Raw genomic sequence first — 18,782 nt, 5'->3', positions numbered from 1 at the left:
TCTGCCTTATTTAAATCACTGGGCAAATCATACCTGTGTTATAAAACACTAATCCTATACATCTCAGATGAATACTTTCTAACAGCCTAAACAGCGTCTCTCTACTCCAACATTTCCTCGGTTTGTAAAATTTCTTACAGCTCTAAAGCTGTAACTGCTGATGTACACACACACGCACAGACACTGGCACACATTCTGCCGTTTCAGCACAAACGTGGGCATGCTGTCGAGAGTAAGTGCATATGAGTGACTGTATTTTCTCCTCTGGTGCTGATTCAGCAAAATGTGAAGGTGAGCTCAAACTCCCTGCAAAGGTTTGATGAATTCACTCTCCACAGAGGTGACACAGGCAGTGTGGGAGGATGCAAAGGGTGGCAGCTGGCTCACTGAAGCAAACTGTTACAGTAGCTTAACACTAATGAATTCTGTGCCGCACACGGGGACAGCTGCCTTTCGCAGTGTGATAGCCTCACTCGAGCACTCGGGCAGTGCAGCCGCTGAGAGAAAAGTAGAGTGACAGAGGAAGAGAGCTGGTGTTAGGGCCTTTTCTGCAGGGAATACAGGAGGTTTCATGCATGGGTTATTGTTTATGCCCTTTAAATGTATTAATAAATTAATGGAACTAAACATGGTATGTTACTATCATGGATCAGTTAATAAAAGGAAGGCTGAGAGAAGATGTCTAAGCACTTTAAAGACATTTTTCTCACTTTTGGCTGTGAATCAAACTGATTTCCCCCTCCCCTCCCCCCGCATATTATAGTATATTGTATAAGTATACTGTTAGTATGTATACTTTTTGCACTTTTCTACAAAAATACAGAGTGAGCAGAAGTTTGAAGTAATTAAGAAGCCCATACTAATCCCAATAAACACTCCAGGTGTGGTCCAGATGTGATTATCTGTCTAAAATACAGGCTCAGAATGGAAAATGGAAAATTACCACCACAAACTCTTTTCTAGCCCGAAGGCTAAGGGCTATTGTAAATCTATATTTGTTTTTATAACCTGCTGACATCAGCATCATTTTTGGAAATCCCCAATAACAACATCTGCATTGTTTTCATAGATAATTTGTGCTGTTGTCAGCATTTTTAATACTGCTAATCTAGTGTAGTATATTAAGCTTTTTGTGCCATTGCGAAGTCATAATGTTTCATTAAAAATGTTTTAAAGAGCTAACAAAAAAAGTGTTCACGTCTCCCCGTTGACTAATATATTGACTAATATAATCCAGTGGAAACTAAAGCATTTTCATGTAACCCTGACCGTTGGCCTTGAAGCATACGTACCAAAACGGTGTATTTTTTTTATTTATCTTAACCTGTATGATTGGAGAAGAATTGGCTGAAATCTTGGCTCCATAAGCTGTAAAAATGTGAGATTTTAAGATATATTCATGCAGTGTGTGAGTATAAACATTTTGTGGCATCACTGTGAGGTTCTAGGGCATCATGTTGAAAAAATAAAAAGTGCGTTGTACAGCTCTCTCCATTTCGTTTCATATGACATATTACTCGATATGGTTTCTTGAAAATATTTTCAAGGTCAACTTTGACCTCAGGCACTCACAATGAAGGTCAAAATCAAATGCTTAGCCAACCAGGGTCACATTCCCTGAGGCGTAGTATGCTGTAAGTTTGAAGATGATCCATAAAAGATTGGACATTTTTACAGATTTTCACATTTGTGGCCTAAAGCTTGACCTTGACAAAATTAAATCAGCTCGGGCCGTTATTGGTTTCTGTCATCGCACAAAATTTGAAAACGACATCTTGAAAACTCTGGAGGCTAAATCGCTAACAAACAAACAAACCGACTACATACTCCCTCCCTTTGGGGGGGGGGGGGGGGGGAATAAACAAGCAATAATAGAAATTTTAAACAGAAAGCAATGTGAGCAGGTTTTATATAACCAGCTTTTATTTTTTCACAGTCTATAGATTTCAGCAGATTGCAGATAATTAATTTTTAATTTGTAGTTTATAAAACAAGCTCCACTGGGTGAATTTAGCCTTGGAAACAGCACACCTGAAAAACAAGCTTTCTTACAGCTCCTGCTGAGAACAAGAGTGTGTTGCATAAACTATGTCAAAGGTGTGTGGTGAGGTGAAATTTATTAATACTGATTGCTGCAGGTGGGAGAGAGCACTCTCCCGTCGTGCTTCCCCTCTATAACATCTTTTCCCCCCACCTCTCTAACTCGTTAGCTTCTCCTCTTTCTCCAACTCTGCAGCGTCTGAGGTCAATGAACCAAAGATTACATAACATCAAGATCACTCACTATGGATCACTCCGCTATGCATCATCTTTACCCCCTGCCTGGCAGCACATTGAGTGGCTGATGAAAATAATGTAATGATATCCAGGCATGAAACAGGAGAAAGGACTGTAAGAGTGTCCTTAAAAAGTAGAGATGATGATCAGGGATGGGAGATTTAAAAAAAAAAAAAAAGTAAGAGCCGCTGAAGAAAGATGTTTGGGAAGCTGACAGATTGTGAGACATTACATAACCGGCCTTGATTGAGTGCAGCTGTTTCTTGCCCTCCCTTTTACTCCTGTTCCTTTCTGCATTCATACCCTCCTCGATGCATATCAGTTTCTCCTTCAACTTTTCCTCTACTGACACTCCTTTATGTTGCTTTGCCATTTCCATCCTCTGATGCTATTTTTCCTCCCCCTCTGTCTCACAGCATAAGCATGGTTGAACACAGCGCCTCACTTCAAACCCTGTAATAACACTTTTGATAATCTGAATCGGTAACACGTTTGACCTCAGCAGTACTGCAGTCACTGTGCTGGCAGAGGCAGCAGTGAAGTCGCAATGCTTTCAAAAGGATGACCAATACATGGATAAAACAGCAATGACAAATGGTTGATGTTTATGTGTAGCTTTCTAAGTGGTTTAAGTCATCTCCAGTAATATGCCTTCACCCCTATGTTAGTCCTTTAATGCATGTATGTGTGGGATATCATCTAACATACAACTGTGTTTGCAAGTGTTACTACAGTCCAGCGATTATTAAGGCTGTAAAAACACAATTGTGAAGTGATAGTGAATGACTTGGTGTCACAATTACAAATTTGGCTTTATAGTTTATGAATAACACAAAGACATCAATCACAGCAATACTTTTGGAGCAATTCAAATAAGCCAATCCTCCCATTTAGCCGGGAAATGCCATCACTGTTTGCTGTGCTGAGAACTTTATTTTAATTTCATATTGGAAATGCTGATTTGCTAATGTAACAGAGTGCTAATAATAGAGTCAGAGATTTCAGACAGCTCTGTAAAAGTTTTTACGTACGGTCTGACAGTGGATCTAATCTAACCGATTTCCATGTTTGATGAGGGGACTGGATTGTGTCAAACCATCCATGAAATATCAAGTATCCACCTGAAACAGTTAAAGTATGTTTCTCTACTCCATATTCAGTAGCAATGCTTTGGCTGTGCCAAAAACAAGTAACGATTGGCCATTTAAATCATCCCTGCATGAAATAAATGCTTGAATAAATGCACCAGGAAACATACTGTTTGTGTTTTTTTTGTATAGATGTCTACACGTCTGCCTGATTCAATCCCAGGAGGACACAGAAATCCCTGCAGGGGAAGTCAGGAAGGGCTGTTGTATAAATCTGCCAAATCAAACATGTGGCACTACCTGCTGTGGTGACCTCTTGTGAATAAGGGCACAGCTGAAAGTAGCAAAGTTCCACAACTTTGGTTCACTGTCAAATGCTTCTACTGGGTTAAATCTATTTCATCATTAAGTACTAGAGGTAAACAAAGGTTGAGAGACTGAAACGTTCTGAACATGTTTAAGTCTACTCACGTAAGAGCAATTTAAAAAGGAACAAATTAAGGTGGATTTTACTGAGAAAAACAAAGAACTGTTCAGCCTTGGGCGTGGCACGCATTGGCTGCTACACTGATTTTTGATTGATTTCATTTTGTTGCTATATATGCTCAAGACCAATTTACCAGCAATAAAACAACATTCACAGTCAGTTTAAATCCATCACTCTGTTCACTTCCAACTAAGCTTTGAGCAAGAACCACGTGGTTTTCTTAGAGAAGTCATTTCTTGTTTTGGCAAGCACCTTATTGTTACATAAGCCTTTTGTCCCTTCCGTTCCAGTCTGGAGTGTTTTGGTATAACTTGAATTTCAGATTGTTTGTGGAAAACTCATCTCATTCATTATGCATGGAGAGAGCTAGGTAAACTCACAGCAGTGGTGACGTAGAGAATGATTAGAAAAAATGAGCAAAAAAGCACATTGTTAGGTTGTTTTGTTATCTTGTTATAAAAATAGCAGTTTTGGGAATTCAGTTTCAAAAAGCATTGGATACTTTCTTAGCTTTTTGGCATGTAAAAAAACAAATAAATAAAAGTGAAGTCAAATGTGCCCAAATGAAACCAGTAAAATAAAGATCAACACTGTTAGGCTGCAAAAAGACACTGGATATCAGCCAACCAACTAAACTTTCTGGCTAGGCAACAACATCTGTGCCAAACAGGTATCTTTCCTCATTGTTTAACCATGTAGCTGTGCCTAAAAAAAACAAGAACAAAAATACAAAAACAGCCTTTGTTGGCGTGTCATACTGGGAACATTAGAAACAACTTTACTTGAACAACATTTGACTAATTGTTATAATTTTTAATTAGACAAGGAGTTTCCTGTGCGACCACTACTGAATACAGTGAAGATTTACATTTCGTTTGAATAAATATTATAGCAAAAACACATACACACAGTAACAGTAATAATGAAAAGGACTCCACAGTGAGCACTACAAAACCTGTGTCATGTTTCAATTACTAAAAAGTCCAAAATGAGTCACGGGACAAAAATATTAACATGCCAAGAGCCAAGCTGCACTACCAAAACCCTAAATTTAAGTTTACTTATATTTTTGTTTGTTTTCTTTTCCAGGAAAAGTACCAGGAACCTGTACTATGATGCAGGTTCAGCATACCTCTTTTTGTTATTTGAGTTCACCTTCCCAATCTGTAACTAAAAAAAGTTTCTTGTTCTTGGTACAAGCATAAAAGGGACTTCTTTTAAAGGGACTTCTCCTGAGGTTATTTCACACTATGTTGGGATGTCAGGACAAGTGGAGAGAGAAGATAACTCTACATAACTGACAAACCAGGGAAGACATTTAAACACCCATTTTTGCAGTCTACCTGTTACCCAATTAATTTATAAGGGCAAGATTCAATGTGTTGCAATGCTACTGGGTATCAGATTAACTTCCCTGAAGGCTTCAAACTAGTTAAACCTGCCCTGATCAGTCCCTCTCTCTCTCACACACACAGAAACAGTACATGCAGCCCAACCCTTTGCACTGTACATCACATACCTCTACACTGTGGGAAAAAGTATAACAAAGACAAATTTAGAAACAAACACTTTACTTTCACACAGATGTTCTGATAAAAACATAAATGTGCAGTGCTGTTGCTGCTAACACCCACAAGGTCTTCCATGTTTGTATCCTTGTGTGTCAGTCTCATGTGTTTGCTTTGATACAGTGCAGTCCTGCTAGCATGACAAACACCATTGTATTGTTTTTTTATGTACTGCTATATTGCTACCCTTGTATGGAAAGGGGAAGAACGTGATTGTGTTGTTGTGCTAAATTATTGTTGCTGTGCTCAACCTTCCTTGATCTCCCAGGACGTTTGAGGGTGAGGTCTATAGACATGTAGATATGATTTCCATATCTATTTACTATTCTGCAGGAATAGTAAAGAAGTTATTGAAAGAAGTATTAGAAGGCCACAATTTTTTTTGATGTTCAGTGAAAAATGAAGCAGTAAAGTAATGCAAAACTTCTTAATGTTTATATCAGGTTCTGCAAAAGAAGTTTAAGAAGTGGAGGAGTGAAGCAGTTTATATTTCATTCTATATTTCAGATTATTTTGAAAGTTCCTGTGAGTTCTGTTATTACAGTACATCATTTTTGATCACAAAAGGAAGGTTAAGATTGTGGCTCAAAAGTTGGCAGTTGCCGGTTTGAGCCCCGGCTCGGACAGTCTCGGTCGTTGTGTCCTTGGGCAAGACACTTCACCCGTTGCCTACTGGTGGTGGTCAGAGGGCTCAGTAGCGCCAGTGTCCGGCAGCCTTGCCTCTGTCAGGGCGGCTGTGGCTACAATGTAGCTTGCCATCACCAGTGTGTGAATGGGTGGATGGCTGAACGTGTAAAGTGCTTTGGGGTCCTTAGGGACTAAATAAAGCGCTATACAAATACATACCATTTACCATTTAAGATTATTTTTTGTTCTTGCAAGACCAAGCGTTTATCATTAGTAATGGTAAATATTTAGTGAGAAATTGCAGATTACCATAAAAAAAAAAATACTTTCAGCCACCAGTGGTGCCATTCACCCTCAAAGAAGATGCACGTATGGTATCAATTTCAAAATCCTACATTGCCTTGCTCTCGAGTTACCACATTCACAAACTTGGGAATCCACACTGCCTACCTACTTGCCAGCCCAGTGGAAAACAGTCTTATTCATGAGAAATGAATCTAGCTTTACTAAAGTCTAGCCAATATTCTAGAAGGAGTAGCGATTCTTATGAATTTTGGGCTACGTTCACACTGCAGGCGAAAGCGCATCAAATCCGATTTTTTTTTTGACCCTATGCGACCCATATCCATTTATGGTATGACAGTGTGAACGGCACAAATCCGATATTTTCAGATCCGATCTGGGTCACTTTCGTATGTGGTACTGAATCCGATACATATCCCATGTTTTAGAAAGTGACTGCTGTTTGAATGGTCATGTCGCATTAAATCCGTCTTTTACGTCACTGACACAAGACAGACGCCAATTATCAGCGCCGGAGAAGGCATCACGAACACTTCCTGACCATCCAGCGTAGATGTCAGTGAAACTGTTGGGAAGACAACGTTGGAGAAACGTGAACATGTTACTTGTACTGTATAATCTGCAGATTCTGACAGAAATCTGCAACTATCCTTTGAAGCACCGCTCCTCTCTAAAACAGCAATAAGGATAGTTATTAGGTTATTTACATTATTATGTAAATAACAAAATAACTTGAAGCAAAAATTGGGAAACGTAAAGTCCGAAGGCTTTATATTAAGGGCCATCAGTCAAACAATATTGTTTGCTCTGGGTCTAAACAGAGCGCGTTGTGTGTGACGTCTTCTTTTGCGCATGCGGGCCGCTTTGAGGGTTCACACTAGAGCGCGTTTGCTGTCGCATTTTATTTGTAGTGTCAAAAAAGCGTAATTGAGCATTAAGACCTGCAGTGTGAACGTAGCCTTGGATGTACAGACTGATGGAAGGATGCCTCACCATGGATTGTAATTTTTGTGGAAATACTGCAATTACTGGAAGGAACGAAATGTAAATATCTGTTAGATATTTACTGAATATATAAAACACAGTAATTTAATCAAGTGACAAAACAAATAAGAAAGACAAACTGGTATCCTCACAGATGTGCAAGTCATTCAACTTCATTGATATATTTTTTCTTGGTTTTTATGATATACTAGAATTTTTGCATCTACCTCATGGTAGATAGTTGTAATCTGACATTGAGGTCTTTTTTGTGTTAAAACAAGAGACAAGAGAAGGGGAGAATGAAAACACTCACTTAAGACGCAGACCTTTCACAATAAAACAGGAACTTACACATGAAAGGACACAAACTAAGAAACGCGGACTAGATACAGGAACACACGGGCAGAACAGAGTAAACACTAACCAGAGGAAGAACAGAACCAAAATCGCGAAGAGAAAACACAAAACGCTGGGTCAAAAGGACCCAGGATCATGACAGTACCCCCCCGTCAAGGGCTGGCCCCAGACAGCCCAACACAAGAAAACCAAAACCGACCAAAAACAAAAAAACCCGACCAGGGAGGGCGGCGGCGGCCCAGGAAGGAGGGCTCGAAGCAAAACAAAACCGGAGCACCAGAAGGCCACCAGGAACTGCACCCAGACCCAGGTGGAGTTACCCTTTTCCCTGCGGTGGGGAAAGGCAGACCGCCCCGACTCCGCAGCAGCAGGGAGGCCCCACACTCCAGACCGCAGTCGGACGGCCAACTCCTCCTCCTAGCCCCCCTGCTCCAGCGGGCCGCAGAGAACGGGGGTGAGAGAAGACTCCAAACCTCCCTCCACCCGCTCATTGTAGTGTTGATGCATGTGTGTTCTAAGGTGCATTTAAAACCCAGGAGGGCATGGAGCTACCTGCCAGAGAGCAGCAGGTAAGCGCATAGTCCCTCCTGCTAGCCCTCAATGTCTACGTGTATTTAAAATTGAGAGGTGGGCAACGACGCCAGGGGTGAGGTGTACACCCTGATGGTAATTTGGATTCCGTGTATCGTGCCCACCCCCAAGATCCTATATCTATGTGTAATGAGAGTGTGAGTAATGTGAATGTCTAAGTTGTGGGATAAAATTGAGGCAGAGGCAGCCAGAAGGGGACAGAGGGGGGGATGGCGAATAATCTTAAGTAACAGTAATAAATCACACATCAATAGTACATTTATGTAGTTGTAAAAAGCATGATAATATATTATGTAACATAACGGAATACAGTACAAAATACATTTTGGGGCATGTATTCTGTAATCTGTAGTGAAATACATTTTAAAAGTAACCTTTCCAACACTGCAGATAATGAGCATAATTTTGAATTGGAATTTTGAAGTACATGGTTTCCTGAAATCTGTTTTCTAGTGTACCGCTCTAGCTCTCTTCTCTGTTACTATCTTTCATTTACAGGTGTGTCAGAATTTCCTCTTATATTATTTTCTCCTTGAAAGTGTTTTTGTTTGCATCTTTGTCTTGACAATTTTTTTCTGTAAATAGCTGTCAACTTTGGCAAGACACAGACATGAAACTTTACAGTGTTTATTTTACAGGTGTGTACTACCATGACACTGTAACCACAAATAAAACCACTACCCCAGCTTTTATGCACAAATAATATTGTTCACTTTAGTTACATTCCCACAAGTTCTGACTTTCAAGGGCAATCTGTTGTCCTTTTAGGTGATTTGTGTGACCTCCAGGTTCATTAGGACAGCCCAGGCATAGCTCATTTTATTGCTCTGGGTGTGCTCCTTCTTGCTTTAAATGCTAAATACTATTGTTAGTTTAAAAATACCTTAACATGTTCTAAATATTATTTTTATTCTAAAATGTATTACTCACTTTGCTTGAATGCAAAACATTAAAGTTGTGTTGTCTGTTAAGTAGTGCAACAGAAGCAGAGAGCCAAGAAACAGAAGTTTATGCTTATAATTTAATGCAAATGTCAAATATATTGTCAAATATATGTCACTATATTGTGTTTATATATTTCTGTTCCTGTTGATGACAGAACTAGTGTGAAATATAAATAAGACTCATAAAAGGATTTAGCAGATTTGAATAATCAAGAGATATTAACAAGATTTCATATTGATATGAAAGCAATAGTTTACTATAGTAGTATTTGGAGAACATTACAGAACCAACCAGCCATAAAACTGCTGCATTACATGTATACAAACATATATTAGGTATGCTGCTAAACACAGAAATATAATACAATTAGAGTAATCTGAGAAGACATTTTAAGCTCAACCAGGAAGTTAGAATTACCCAGGTTCCCCCAACAAAAAATCAATAATATCTAAAAGTGTAGAATATGTATATTTTGCTGAGCAAGGTAATCTTTATAAATTACTGTAAATACAATCATAAATGGTGATATTAGGATTTAAATGAACTGAAATACCTTCACAGTAAACATCACCACCAAACAAAACATGAAAACATGATGTGAAGGCTTGTGTTAAACACAGACCTGCTTTAAGATGAAACTCAGAAGTGCAAAATGAAAACTAAATTCTATGTTTAGGAATCATTCTGCAACACTCTCTGAAGAGCTTTTCATACACTGTGAAAATTTTGAATTTTAAGTGACAATAGACATGGCTTCAGTTGTGACTGTTAAGTTGTTCCATCTGTAGGCAGGTGTTCCACAGGAATCAGCACTCGTCCTGTAAACACAAGAATACAGGGAGTGCAGAATTATTAGGCAAATGAGTATTTTGTCCACATCATCCTCTTCATGCATGTTGTCTTACTCCAAGCTGTATAGGCTCGAAAGCCTACTACCAATTAAGCATATTAGGTGATGTGCATCTCTGTAATGAGAAGGGGTGTGGTCTAATGACATCAACACCCTATATCAGGTGTGCATAATTATTAGGCAACTTCCTTTCCTTTGGCAAAATGGGTCAAAAGAAGGACTTGACAGGCTCAGAAAAGTCAAAAATAGTGAGATATCTTGCAGAGGGATGCAGCAGTCTCAAAATTGCAAAGCTTCTGAAGCGTGATCATCGAACAATCAAGCGTTTCATTCAAAATAGTCAACAGGGTCGCAAGAAGCGTGTGGAAAAACCAAGGCGCAAAATAACTGCCCATGAACTGAGAAAAGTCAAGCGTGCAGCTGCCAAGATGCCACTTGCCACCAGTTTGGCCATATTTCAGAGCTGCAACATCACTGGAGTGCCCAAAAGCACAAGGTGTGCAATACTCAGACACATGGCCAAGGTAAGAAAGGCTGAAAGACGACCACCACTGAACAAGACACACAAGCTGAAACGTCAAGACTGGGCCAAGAAATATCTCAAGACTGGTTTTTCTAAGGTTTTATGGACTGATGAAATGAGAGTGAGTCTTGATGGGCCAGATGGATGGGCCCGTGGCTGGATTGGTAAAGGGCAGAGAGCTCCAGTCCGACTCAGACGCCAGCAAGGTGGAGGTGGAGTACTGGTTTGGGCTGGTATCATCAAAGATGAGCTTGTGGGGCCTTTTCGGGTTGAGGATGGAGTCAAGCTCAACTCCCAGTCCTACTGCCAGTTTCTAGAAGACACCTTCTTCAAGCAGTGGTACAGGAAGAAGTCTGCATCCTTCAAGAAAAACATGATTTTCATGCAGGACAATGCTCCATCACATGCGTCCAAGTACTCCACAGCGTGGCTGGCAAGAAAGGGTATAAAAGAAGAAAAACTAATGACATGGCCACTTTGTTCACCTGATCTGAACCCCATTGAGAACCTGTGGTCCATCATCAAATGTGAGATTTACAAGGAGGGAAAACAGTACACCTCTCTGAACAGTGTCTGGGAGGCTGTGGTTGCTGCTGCACGCAATGTTGATGGTGAACAGATCAAAACACTGACAGAATCCATGGATGGCAGGCTTTTGAGTGTCCTTGCAAAGAAAGGTGGCTATATTGGTCGCTGATTTGTTTTTGTTTTGTTTTTGAATGTCAGAAATGTATATTTGTGAATGTGGAGATGTTATATTGGTTTCACTGGTAAAAATAAATAATTGAAATGGGTATATATTTGTTTTTTGTTAAGTTGCCTAATAATTATGCACAGTAATAGTCACCTGCACACACAGATATCCCCCTAAAATAGCTAAAACTAAAAACAAACTAAAAACTACTTCCAAAAACATTCAGCTTTGATATTAATGAGTTTTTTGGGTTCATTGAGAACATGGTTGTTGTTCAACAATAAAATTATTCCTCAAAAATACAACTTGCCTAATAATTCTGCACTCCCTATATCGGTAAGAATAAATATTTGTCATAGCTGTAAATATTTAAATCTAATATATGCCCTTGCCTTGACAGAAAGCATTGTATACAGAAGACTTTTTCTTGTGATAAATGAATCCACAGCTCACAATAACAAAACCAAGCAAGAGTCCACATGTTCCAACAATGATTTTGTTTCGTGCAGCCACAGGAAGGGTAGGATCTAAAACACCAATAAAAAATATGTTTGTAATTATTGCATTTTCTTAAAAACATATGTTATTTGTTTATTTATGGATTATTTGCATTGCAAAATAAAACTCACCCCAAATTGCAAGTATTGGCTCAGAGATGCTTAAATGTTCAACCACACAGGTAATTTTTTCTCCATGAATTGGGGTGTATTCCAAGTAAGAATGAATCTGGTAGTACCAGTCTCCATCAGGCATCACTTCAGAGTAACTGACACCTGTAGTAACTTCCTTTTGGTTACGCAACCACGTCATTCGGATTTGTTTCGGATAAAAGTTGAAAGCACTGCACACAAGCATGGCTGGATGTCCACCACTATACTGCTTTACTGATTTCACTCTGATGGTGGGTATATATGTAACATTACCTGAAAAAAAACCCCAAAACATTTGTTTTTAACTTAAAACAATTAGTATGCTTTTTCTAATTCTGTTACTTATACAGATTATAAGATATCACCAATAATTATGTAGTTAATTATTAAATTTCTGAACCTGCTATACCATGGGTTAATTGGGCAAAAATATAATAGTTATAGTTTTTATGATAATTACCAGTATTTATAATAAATAGATCCTTTTTTAATATCAGTGGCTCCATTTGATTAAATGCCTCAGTAAGCAATATCACTGAATGAGCATGCACAAGAGGGATTTTAAGTAGTTTAAGGAAAAATGGTCTTACTTAAGATTTGGATGTAGCCAAGGTTGTCTGAACACAATGCTTTTGCGTCCCTCGTGCCAAATGGATTTAGGTTCCAAAATTTTGCAAGTTCTATTGTGTAGGGTGTAAATCCAATCCAGCTGCCCCTCGTATTATTGTACTCCAACACTGCAATCTTGTTCAAACTGATTATACGTGTATACTCCATATCTTCGAAGTGTGGACCTTTGAAAGTACAGCATGCTCTGGATTGGAAGTAATCCTCATCTGAGGAAACTGTAACACAAGGATTATAATTTATTGTCAGAAGCATTGCTATAATAACACCTAAAACTTGAAATTTACTGTTAAACTGAAAGAGAAAAGAGATGCAACTCACCTAGACCGAAGAGAGAAAGAAACATGTAAAAATAAAAATTCTGGATACGCATATTTCCTCAGTAGTCGGATATAAAAATGAAGCCTCTGGTGTGTATGATTTAGGTGTATATAGACAGAAGAAAATGAATGATGGCATGTCAACTACATGAAAGAATGTACCTTTCTTTTTGCTCAGTGGAAAATCCCTCACAATTAATGACTGTGGTTCACACTGGTTATTGCCACTCCTATTTAGTGTTACTGAAAGTCAGCTGCTACCAGTTCTGGTAAATGCCCTGCCTATGTATTTGGAAAAGTGAGAAACAACAAACTGAGCAGATAATTGTAACTTAACATTAACATTAAGCGGAGTAATTAGGCAGAACAGGAATATCAGTGGGCAAAACCAAATTAATCCAGTCAACTGCAACCAATTTGTCATACACATTATATATCTAAAACAATTTAACTACACAGCCTTTAACAGATGCAGTCTTCAAAGTGACCTATTTTTAATTGTTGCATTACTGGAAATACCCAAATGTAATTATTTGGTGTAGTTATGCTTTCATATACTCATATTTTTACAGTTCTTTTGTGTTGTATGTAAATATATTGTGCAGTTTCCTCTCTGAATAATCACATCAGCATAATGTTTGTTTTCAACATGTATGATTTTTCCCCCCTCACATTTAATATTTTAATTGTCTAGTATGGCACAGTCACAACCTCAATAAAAAGCACACACCTTCTGTAACCAGCTCAGAAACAAAGGACAGAGCCACCAGTATGGAGCTCACTCTAAAGTCTCTTATGTAGTGTGTAGTGTAAACATTCAACACTACACATTAAAAGTTATCTCTAAACCAAGAATGAGGAAGAAGTCAACTTATCAACCTTCACTCGCTTTTAAAACCTAAACTTCTTAAAAGAAGAATGACACTGTGGAAATCATACACATTTATTATTTTAAAATGTAAAGAATTATGAACATACAGAATACATAAATTAAATAAAGTACCAACACATATAATCACATTTAAATCATTTAAATTATTATAGTATGTATATTTTATTTTATGATTATTGAGAATTTTAGCTTACTCTGTAGTGGACTGTTGGGATTTGTCAGGAGACAAAAGAAAGGGGGAGTCACATGAAACCGCCTGCTACAAATAAACTATAATCAGAATGCTTTGTAAAGTATGATAAATGGTTTAACCAGCAGGGTTCTGGGTACTCTGATACTGCCTCCCTTTTACATACAGGAATGCTCCTGCAACAACTCCAATAACTCCAAGACTCAGGCCAAGTCCACAGAAGACATCTGGACCATTACTAGGCTCATCTGTTTGAACCTCTATGGAAGACAAATCACAATAACAAAAGTAAAAACAAAAAAAACAAAACAATATTTTGAGTTAGCTTAGAATTTTGTCATTTCTACATTGCAAGATTCGGCATAATATAAAACTTTGTCCTCACCCCAAAGCTTTGTCAGAGGCTCCGTCAAGGCTTCATGCTCCACACTGCAGCTGTAGATGTCACCGTCTTCTGGCACAAAGTCCAGGTGGGAGAAAACATAAAATGTCCCATCTGGATTGGGTAAACATTTGATGAAAGGATCTTCCACTTTAACTTCTATATCATTTTTGGTCCACTTTATTTTGATAGAAGGGGGAAAGAACTTTTTGATTAAGCAGATGAGGGAATTGTCTTCTTCTTTCATAATTTCATCTCTGGGGTAGATGATGATTTCCGGTGGTGCTGTGGGTAAAATATTCTTTATTTCAAGTTCATATGTGTTGGAAAAAAAGACTTATATTGTAACAGGAGGTGGTATAAATGTTGATTGGGAATCAATTACCTTTAGTGTTCATAATTGTCTCGTGTTGTTTCCAGTCATCATGAACAAAATATCTGCACTGATATTGGGAATATAGTGCTTGGCTGTAAGCGCATGAAGCATGGATGGCTGTAGGTATTTTGCTGTCCCAAATCAGAGACCCGTTTTTAAAGTCTGCATAGAAGACTTCGTCACCATCCATTGTCACGCAGACTTGCGTATCACTGGACTTAAAGCATCCAAAAGTGTAACAAAGCGTAATACTCCCTAGGAATATGTAAAAAAAAAAGTTACATAAATTCAACAACAAAAGTATATAATATTATGCATCAGTTACAAATTCATCAAAGCATTCACAAATAAACTTGCATGTATTTGGATTCAATGCAATATCTAAAGAAGCTGTTCCTGGAACAAGAAGCATTCATACTTACTTTGTGCACAGAGGCAAAATGTTCCTGAGAAAAAAAGCATAATTTTCAGTAACATATTCTCATGTGTATTTATTTGCGCGTACTATTGTGGATTTCTTGTTCTTGCGAGGTAGAACTGAAGATAGATCTGTATTGTATGTAGCTGTCTGTGTTAAATAACACCTTCCTCATTTTTAAACTATGATGCCGAGAAAAGGAATGGCATATGAAAGTAAAATCAAAAGGAGAGGAGAATGATTATGCAAGACTTGTTGAACCACTTCAACTAAACATACTACATAACACTAACCACACAGTGTATAAACAACAATTGTTTTTTGCTTCTCTGCTTTTTATCTTACAAAAATACAGCAATTCATAGTAATACCACCGGGACAAAGCTATTGTAAATTTTTCTTGACCTGTTGTGATTGCGTCATTTTTACAGTTCTTTTGTGTTGTATGTAAATATATTGTGCAGTTTCCTTTCTGAATAATCACATCAGCATAATGTTGGTTTTTAACATATATGATTTTTCCCCCCTCACATTTAATATTTTAATTGTCTAGTACGGCACAGTCACAACCTCAATAAAAAGCACACACCTTCTGTAACCAGCTCAGAAACAAAGGACAGAACCACCAGTAGGGAGCTCACTCTAAAGTCTCTTATGTAGTGTGTAGTGTAAACATTCAACACTACACATTAAAAGCTATCTCTAATTTTTTTTATTTTCCTGAAACGCTAATTTGTCATAACCTTTATCAAGTATGTAGCATGTGCATATGCAGAACTTATGCATATAAAGAAAAAGTTGCCCCTTTCCTATACTGTTGCTTCTATTCATGTGGTTTCTCAAAATGCTTAGCTGTAGAGAGTGAATAAAAAACAGGAGACACATACAGTCATCATCATAAGGTGGATCACTGTATATGAAGTAGCACTTAGGTCACAACAGCTGTAGAAAGGTTTTATCATTGTCACACACATGCACACATACACAACTTGTACTTGAAGGTGGAGGATCATAGTTTCCACTTTGTGTTGCACTTTTTACAGGTTCACTACTAGTGATGCGCGAATCATGAACGAATCATTCAATACTCAAGAATCACTTTACTGACTCATGAATCATGATTCACAAGTCCAACTGACTCACTGACTCATCCCTGTTGCTGTTAGCAGCAATGTATCTAGCTTATAATTAAAATTGTGGAGAAAAACACAACATCCAGTATCTTAACAAAAAAATTTCTGCTCTGAACTGGAAGAAAAAACTCTGAGTAGAAGCTCACATCAAGACAATAGCTCCTCGGTTCACAGTAGCATCGCTCTGCTAACATGCTAACAGCACATTTGAGCTACTCACCCCCTCCCTCCTGTGCTGAATCATAGAGCGAACGAATCACTCACTCACTCACTCACTCACTCACTAACCTCCTCCCTCCTGTGCTGAATCATAAGCGTAAGCGAAGCACTCAGGACTTGCTCACCCCCTCCCTCCTGGCTCACAGCTTCTTCTTCTTCTTCTTGGTTGGCAACCAATGTTAAGGCGCATCACCGCCCCCTGGCTCACAGCTCAGTGGACATTTAGATGAGAAAATATATATTTGACACATTTAAGGAAAATACTAATAAAATAAAAATAAACAAAATAAATGTTTAGTAAGCAATTTTGATAGGAAATTGCTTAATTTTAGAAATGTTTTTGCTCTTTTTTGCTCTATAAAATAGTTGTTTTCTTTTAGAGTCATTCATCTTAGCAGTAGGATTTACATGAAAAGAGAAACAAATTAAGTTTGAGTGAAAATGTAAATTTTTTGCACTCTCTGGTCAACTGACTCAGTGAATCAAATGACTCAAAAAATGCGATTCACTTTGGTGAGTGACTCATTAACACTTGATTCAGTAAAAAAGAATCAAATTTACCATCACTATTCACTACCGCTCAGTGAGCAGTTCACAGGTGTTTCCAGAGCCAGCACCTTCAAGCTATGTGCGATGTGACCTATTCGGCACAGCACTCTTAGTGTCCAACTTGACCTAGCAACCTCTAGCTACTGCTCGCCAACTAAGTACAGTTTTTTACTAGCTAACTTGTTGCTTGGGTGTCACTGAGCCATCTCTAGGCCAGTGCAATATGGGATTTTGTAACTGATTTTAATGGACAGTGCAGGAATATACATTTTTCCCTAGCAAGTAGTGGTTTTGGTCTCTAGGTCTATGTGACTGAGATATGGTGTCTAACACCTTGTGGTGATAATGTGTGTCATCAAAACTAGTTTTCACTTGGAGTATAAATGATTGTTATTTGTGTACATTTCCATGTGTTCTTCTCTAATTTCTGTGTGGCTGTTACAATACTGAAGAGTCAGTAATACACAGACACAAACAAACCTATACCAGGAATAATAAAGTCATGGCAGACAGGCATAAATATACACTGAGACCATCTGGTGTGTTGGATGAGGTTTCACTGCCAGTGCTGAACTTTCCAGGTACACGGTCGCTGTCTCATTTGAAACAGCTGTTCACCAGATTTTCAAGTTTTTTAAAGAACCGCAATAAAATCATTAAATATTAAAATTAAAACACCTTTATGTGAAATAAGTTATATAGTGTATTATCTTACTTTTTTCATTGATTGTACTTATTTGTATTTTTGTATTTCCTTCATATATCTGTACCTGAGCTGAGGTGACGCAAAAATTTCCCTGTTGTGGGATCAATAAAGTCTTATCTTATCTTATCTCTTATAAGTATTAATGTTACTGTAAATGTTAATGTGGACTCCTGAGCAAGAACTTGTACTTCATGTATGCTGGTCAGTTGGACTCACATCTACACACACAAACACACATACAGACCTTGGCGTTTGTCTGCTCACAGAACACAAACACAAAGCCACTTCATCATCAAAGACATTTCTAATCAGTTGCGAGCTGCTGATGTTCCCATAGTAACCAGGGACACTTGTACCTGTTATTTCGGTATGCACATCATGTAGCTGTGCACACAACCACATATGGTAGATGACTTTAGATATACATTTGCATGTGTGTGTGTGTGTGTGTTATGGTGATTATATTAAACAACCTGTCTCTAGTCTTCAGGTTTCAGCTAAAGTGGCCCTTTGACATGCTGTGGTTCCGATACGGTATACACAGAGACCCTGTAGTGAAGGTTAATAGTATATGCAGCAAGAGCTGTGAATGAGACATTTTTAACAGTGTCGGGTGATGACCAGGTTAGGGGAGCTGATTGGATTTATGCGTGTGGGATCAAGTAATAATTATGCAGCTCATTGACTGAATCAGTCACATCTCTTGCGCTGACTTTCCAAGGAAAACATTTTTATTGGCGCCACACACATTGATACCCGAAAAGAATTAATTAGCATCGGCAAATTCAGTGGACAAGAGAGAGTAATGAGGTCTGCAGGTCTGAGAGTCCAAACTTAAATCTGAGACTTTTTATTGTGTTCACAAGCTCCAAAGCTGTAATTGTGCTCCTAAAAAAACGAGGGTTTGCATATATTTTGCATATTTCTACAGACACATAAACAATAATAGTTGACAGTAACAACTGAAATAAGTTTGGCTTTATCTACAGGAATGGACAGGATGATGAAAAACAATAGCCATAGTGT

At 38.2% G+C, this 18,782-nt stretch overlaps 3 protein-coding genes across 4 annotated transcripts in view; all 3 read right to left on the bottom strand.

Moving 5' to 3' along the window:
• Positions 1 to 18,782, bottom strand: part of LOC113020872 (cytoplasmic phosphatidylinositol transfer protein 1) — a 55,196-nt gene that overhangs the window by 24,616 nt on the left and 11,798 nt on the right. The window lies entirely within an intron of this gene.
• On the bottom strand, positions 9,290 to 13,092 carry LOC145428560 (rano class II histocompatibility antigen, A beta chain-like). 2 transcript variants are annotated; one of them, XM_080300912.1, is made up of 5 exons: positions 12,893 to 13,092; positions 12,535 to 12,789; positions 11,924 to 12,217; positions 11,748 to 11,821; positions 9,290 to 10,045 (listed from the first exon to the last, which is right to left on the bottom strand). In XM_080300912.1, the coding sequence occupies exons 1-5, from the start codon at positions 12,942 to 12,944 to the stop codon at positions 10,034 to 10,036; spliced, it is 687 nt and encodes a 228-aa protein (XP_080157038.1). In that variant the 5' UTR covers positions 12,945 to 13,092; the 3' UTR covers positions 9,290 to 10,033. The 2 variants fall into 2 exon arrangements, with proteins under 2 accessions (XP_080157038.1, XP_080157037.1); XM_080300911.1 differs by having other exon boundaries at positions 11,687 to 11,821; positions 12,893 to 13,089.
• LOC145428561 (H-2 class II histocompatibility antigen, A-Q alpha chain-like) lies at positions 13,821 to 15,334 on the bottom strand. Its single transcript, XM_080300913.1, has 4 exons — positions 15,154 to 15,334; positions 14,741 to 14,986; positions 14,359 to 14,640; positions 13,821 to 14,233 (listed from the first exon to the last, which is right to left on the bottom strand). The coding sequence occupies exons 1-4, from the start codon at positions 15,206 to 15,208 to the stop codon at positions 14,091 to 14,093; spliced, it is 726 nt and encodes a 241-aa protein (XP_080157039.1). The 5' UTR covers positions 15,209 to 15,334; the 3' UTR covers positions 13,821 to 14,090.

This window comes from Astatotilapia calliptera, chromosome 4, assembly GCF_964374335.1.
Source record: "Astatotilapia calliptera chromosome 4, fAstCal68.1, whole genome shotgun sequence".
Classification (NCBI taxonomy): Eukaryota; Metazoa; Chordata; class Actinopteri; order Cichliformes; family Cichlidae; genus Astatotilapia; species Astatotilapia calliptera.
The sequence above is the reverse complement of the archived record's forward strand: the minus strand, read 5'-3'. Positions and strand labels throughout refer to the sequence as shown.

What these genes read in the sequence shown, in the direction of transcription:
- LOC145428560 (XM_080300911.1), bottom strand. Translation starts at nt 12,944, where the DNA reads ATGCGTATCCAGAATTTTTATTTTTACATGTTTCTTTCTCTCTTCGGT. An exon ending in TCTTTCTCTCTTCGGTCTAG is followed by an intron (nt 12,790 to 12,892) that starts GTGAGTTGCATC and finishes CTTGTGTTACAG; the next exon opens with TTTCCTCAGATGAGGATTAC. An exon ending in ATACAATGCTTTCTGTCAAG is followed by an intron (nt 10,046 to 11,686) that starts GCAAGGGCATAT and finishes TTGTGTTTACAG; the next exon opens with GACGAGTGCTGATTCCTGTG.
- LOC145428561 (XM_080300913.1), bottom strand. Translation starts at nt 15,208, where the DNA reads ATGTTACTGAAAATTATGCTTTTTTTCTCAGGAACATTTTGCCTCTGT. An exon ending in ATTTTGCCTCTGTGCACAAA is followed by an intron (nt 14,987 to 15,153) that starts GTAAGTATGAAT and finishes ACATATTCCTAG; the next exon opens with GGAGTATTACGCTTTGTTAC. An exon ending in GCCTCTGACAAAGCTTTGGG is followed by an intron (nt 14,234 to 14,358) that starts GTGAGGACAAAG and finishes TGTCTTCCATAG; the next exon opens with AGGTTCAAACAGATGAGCCT.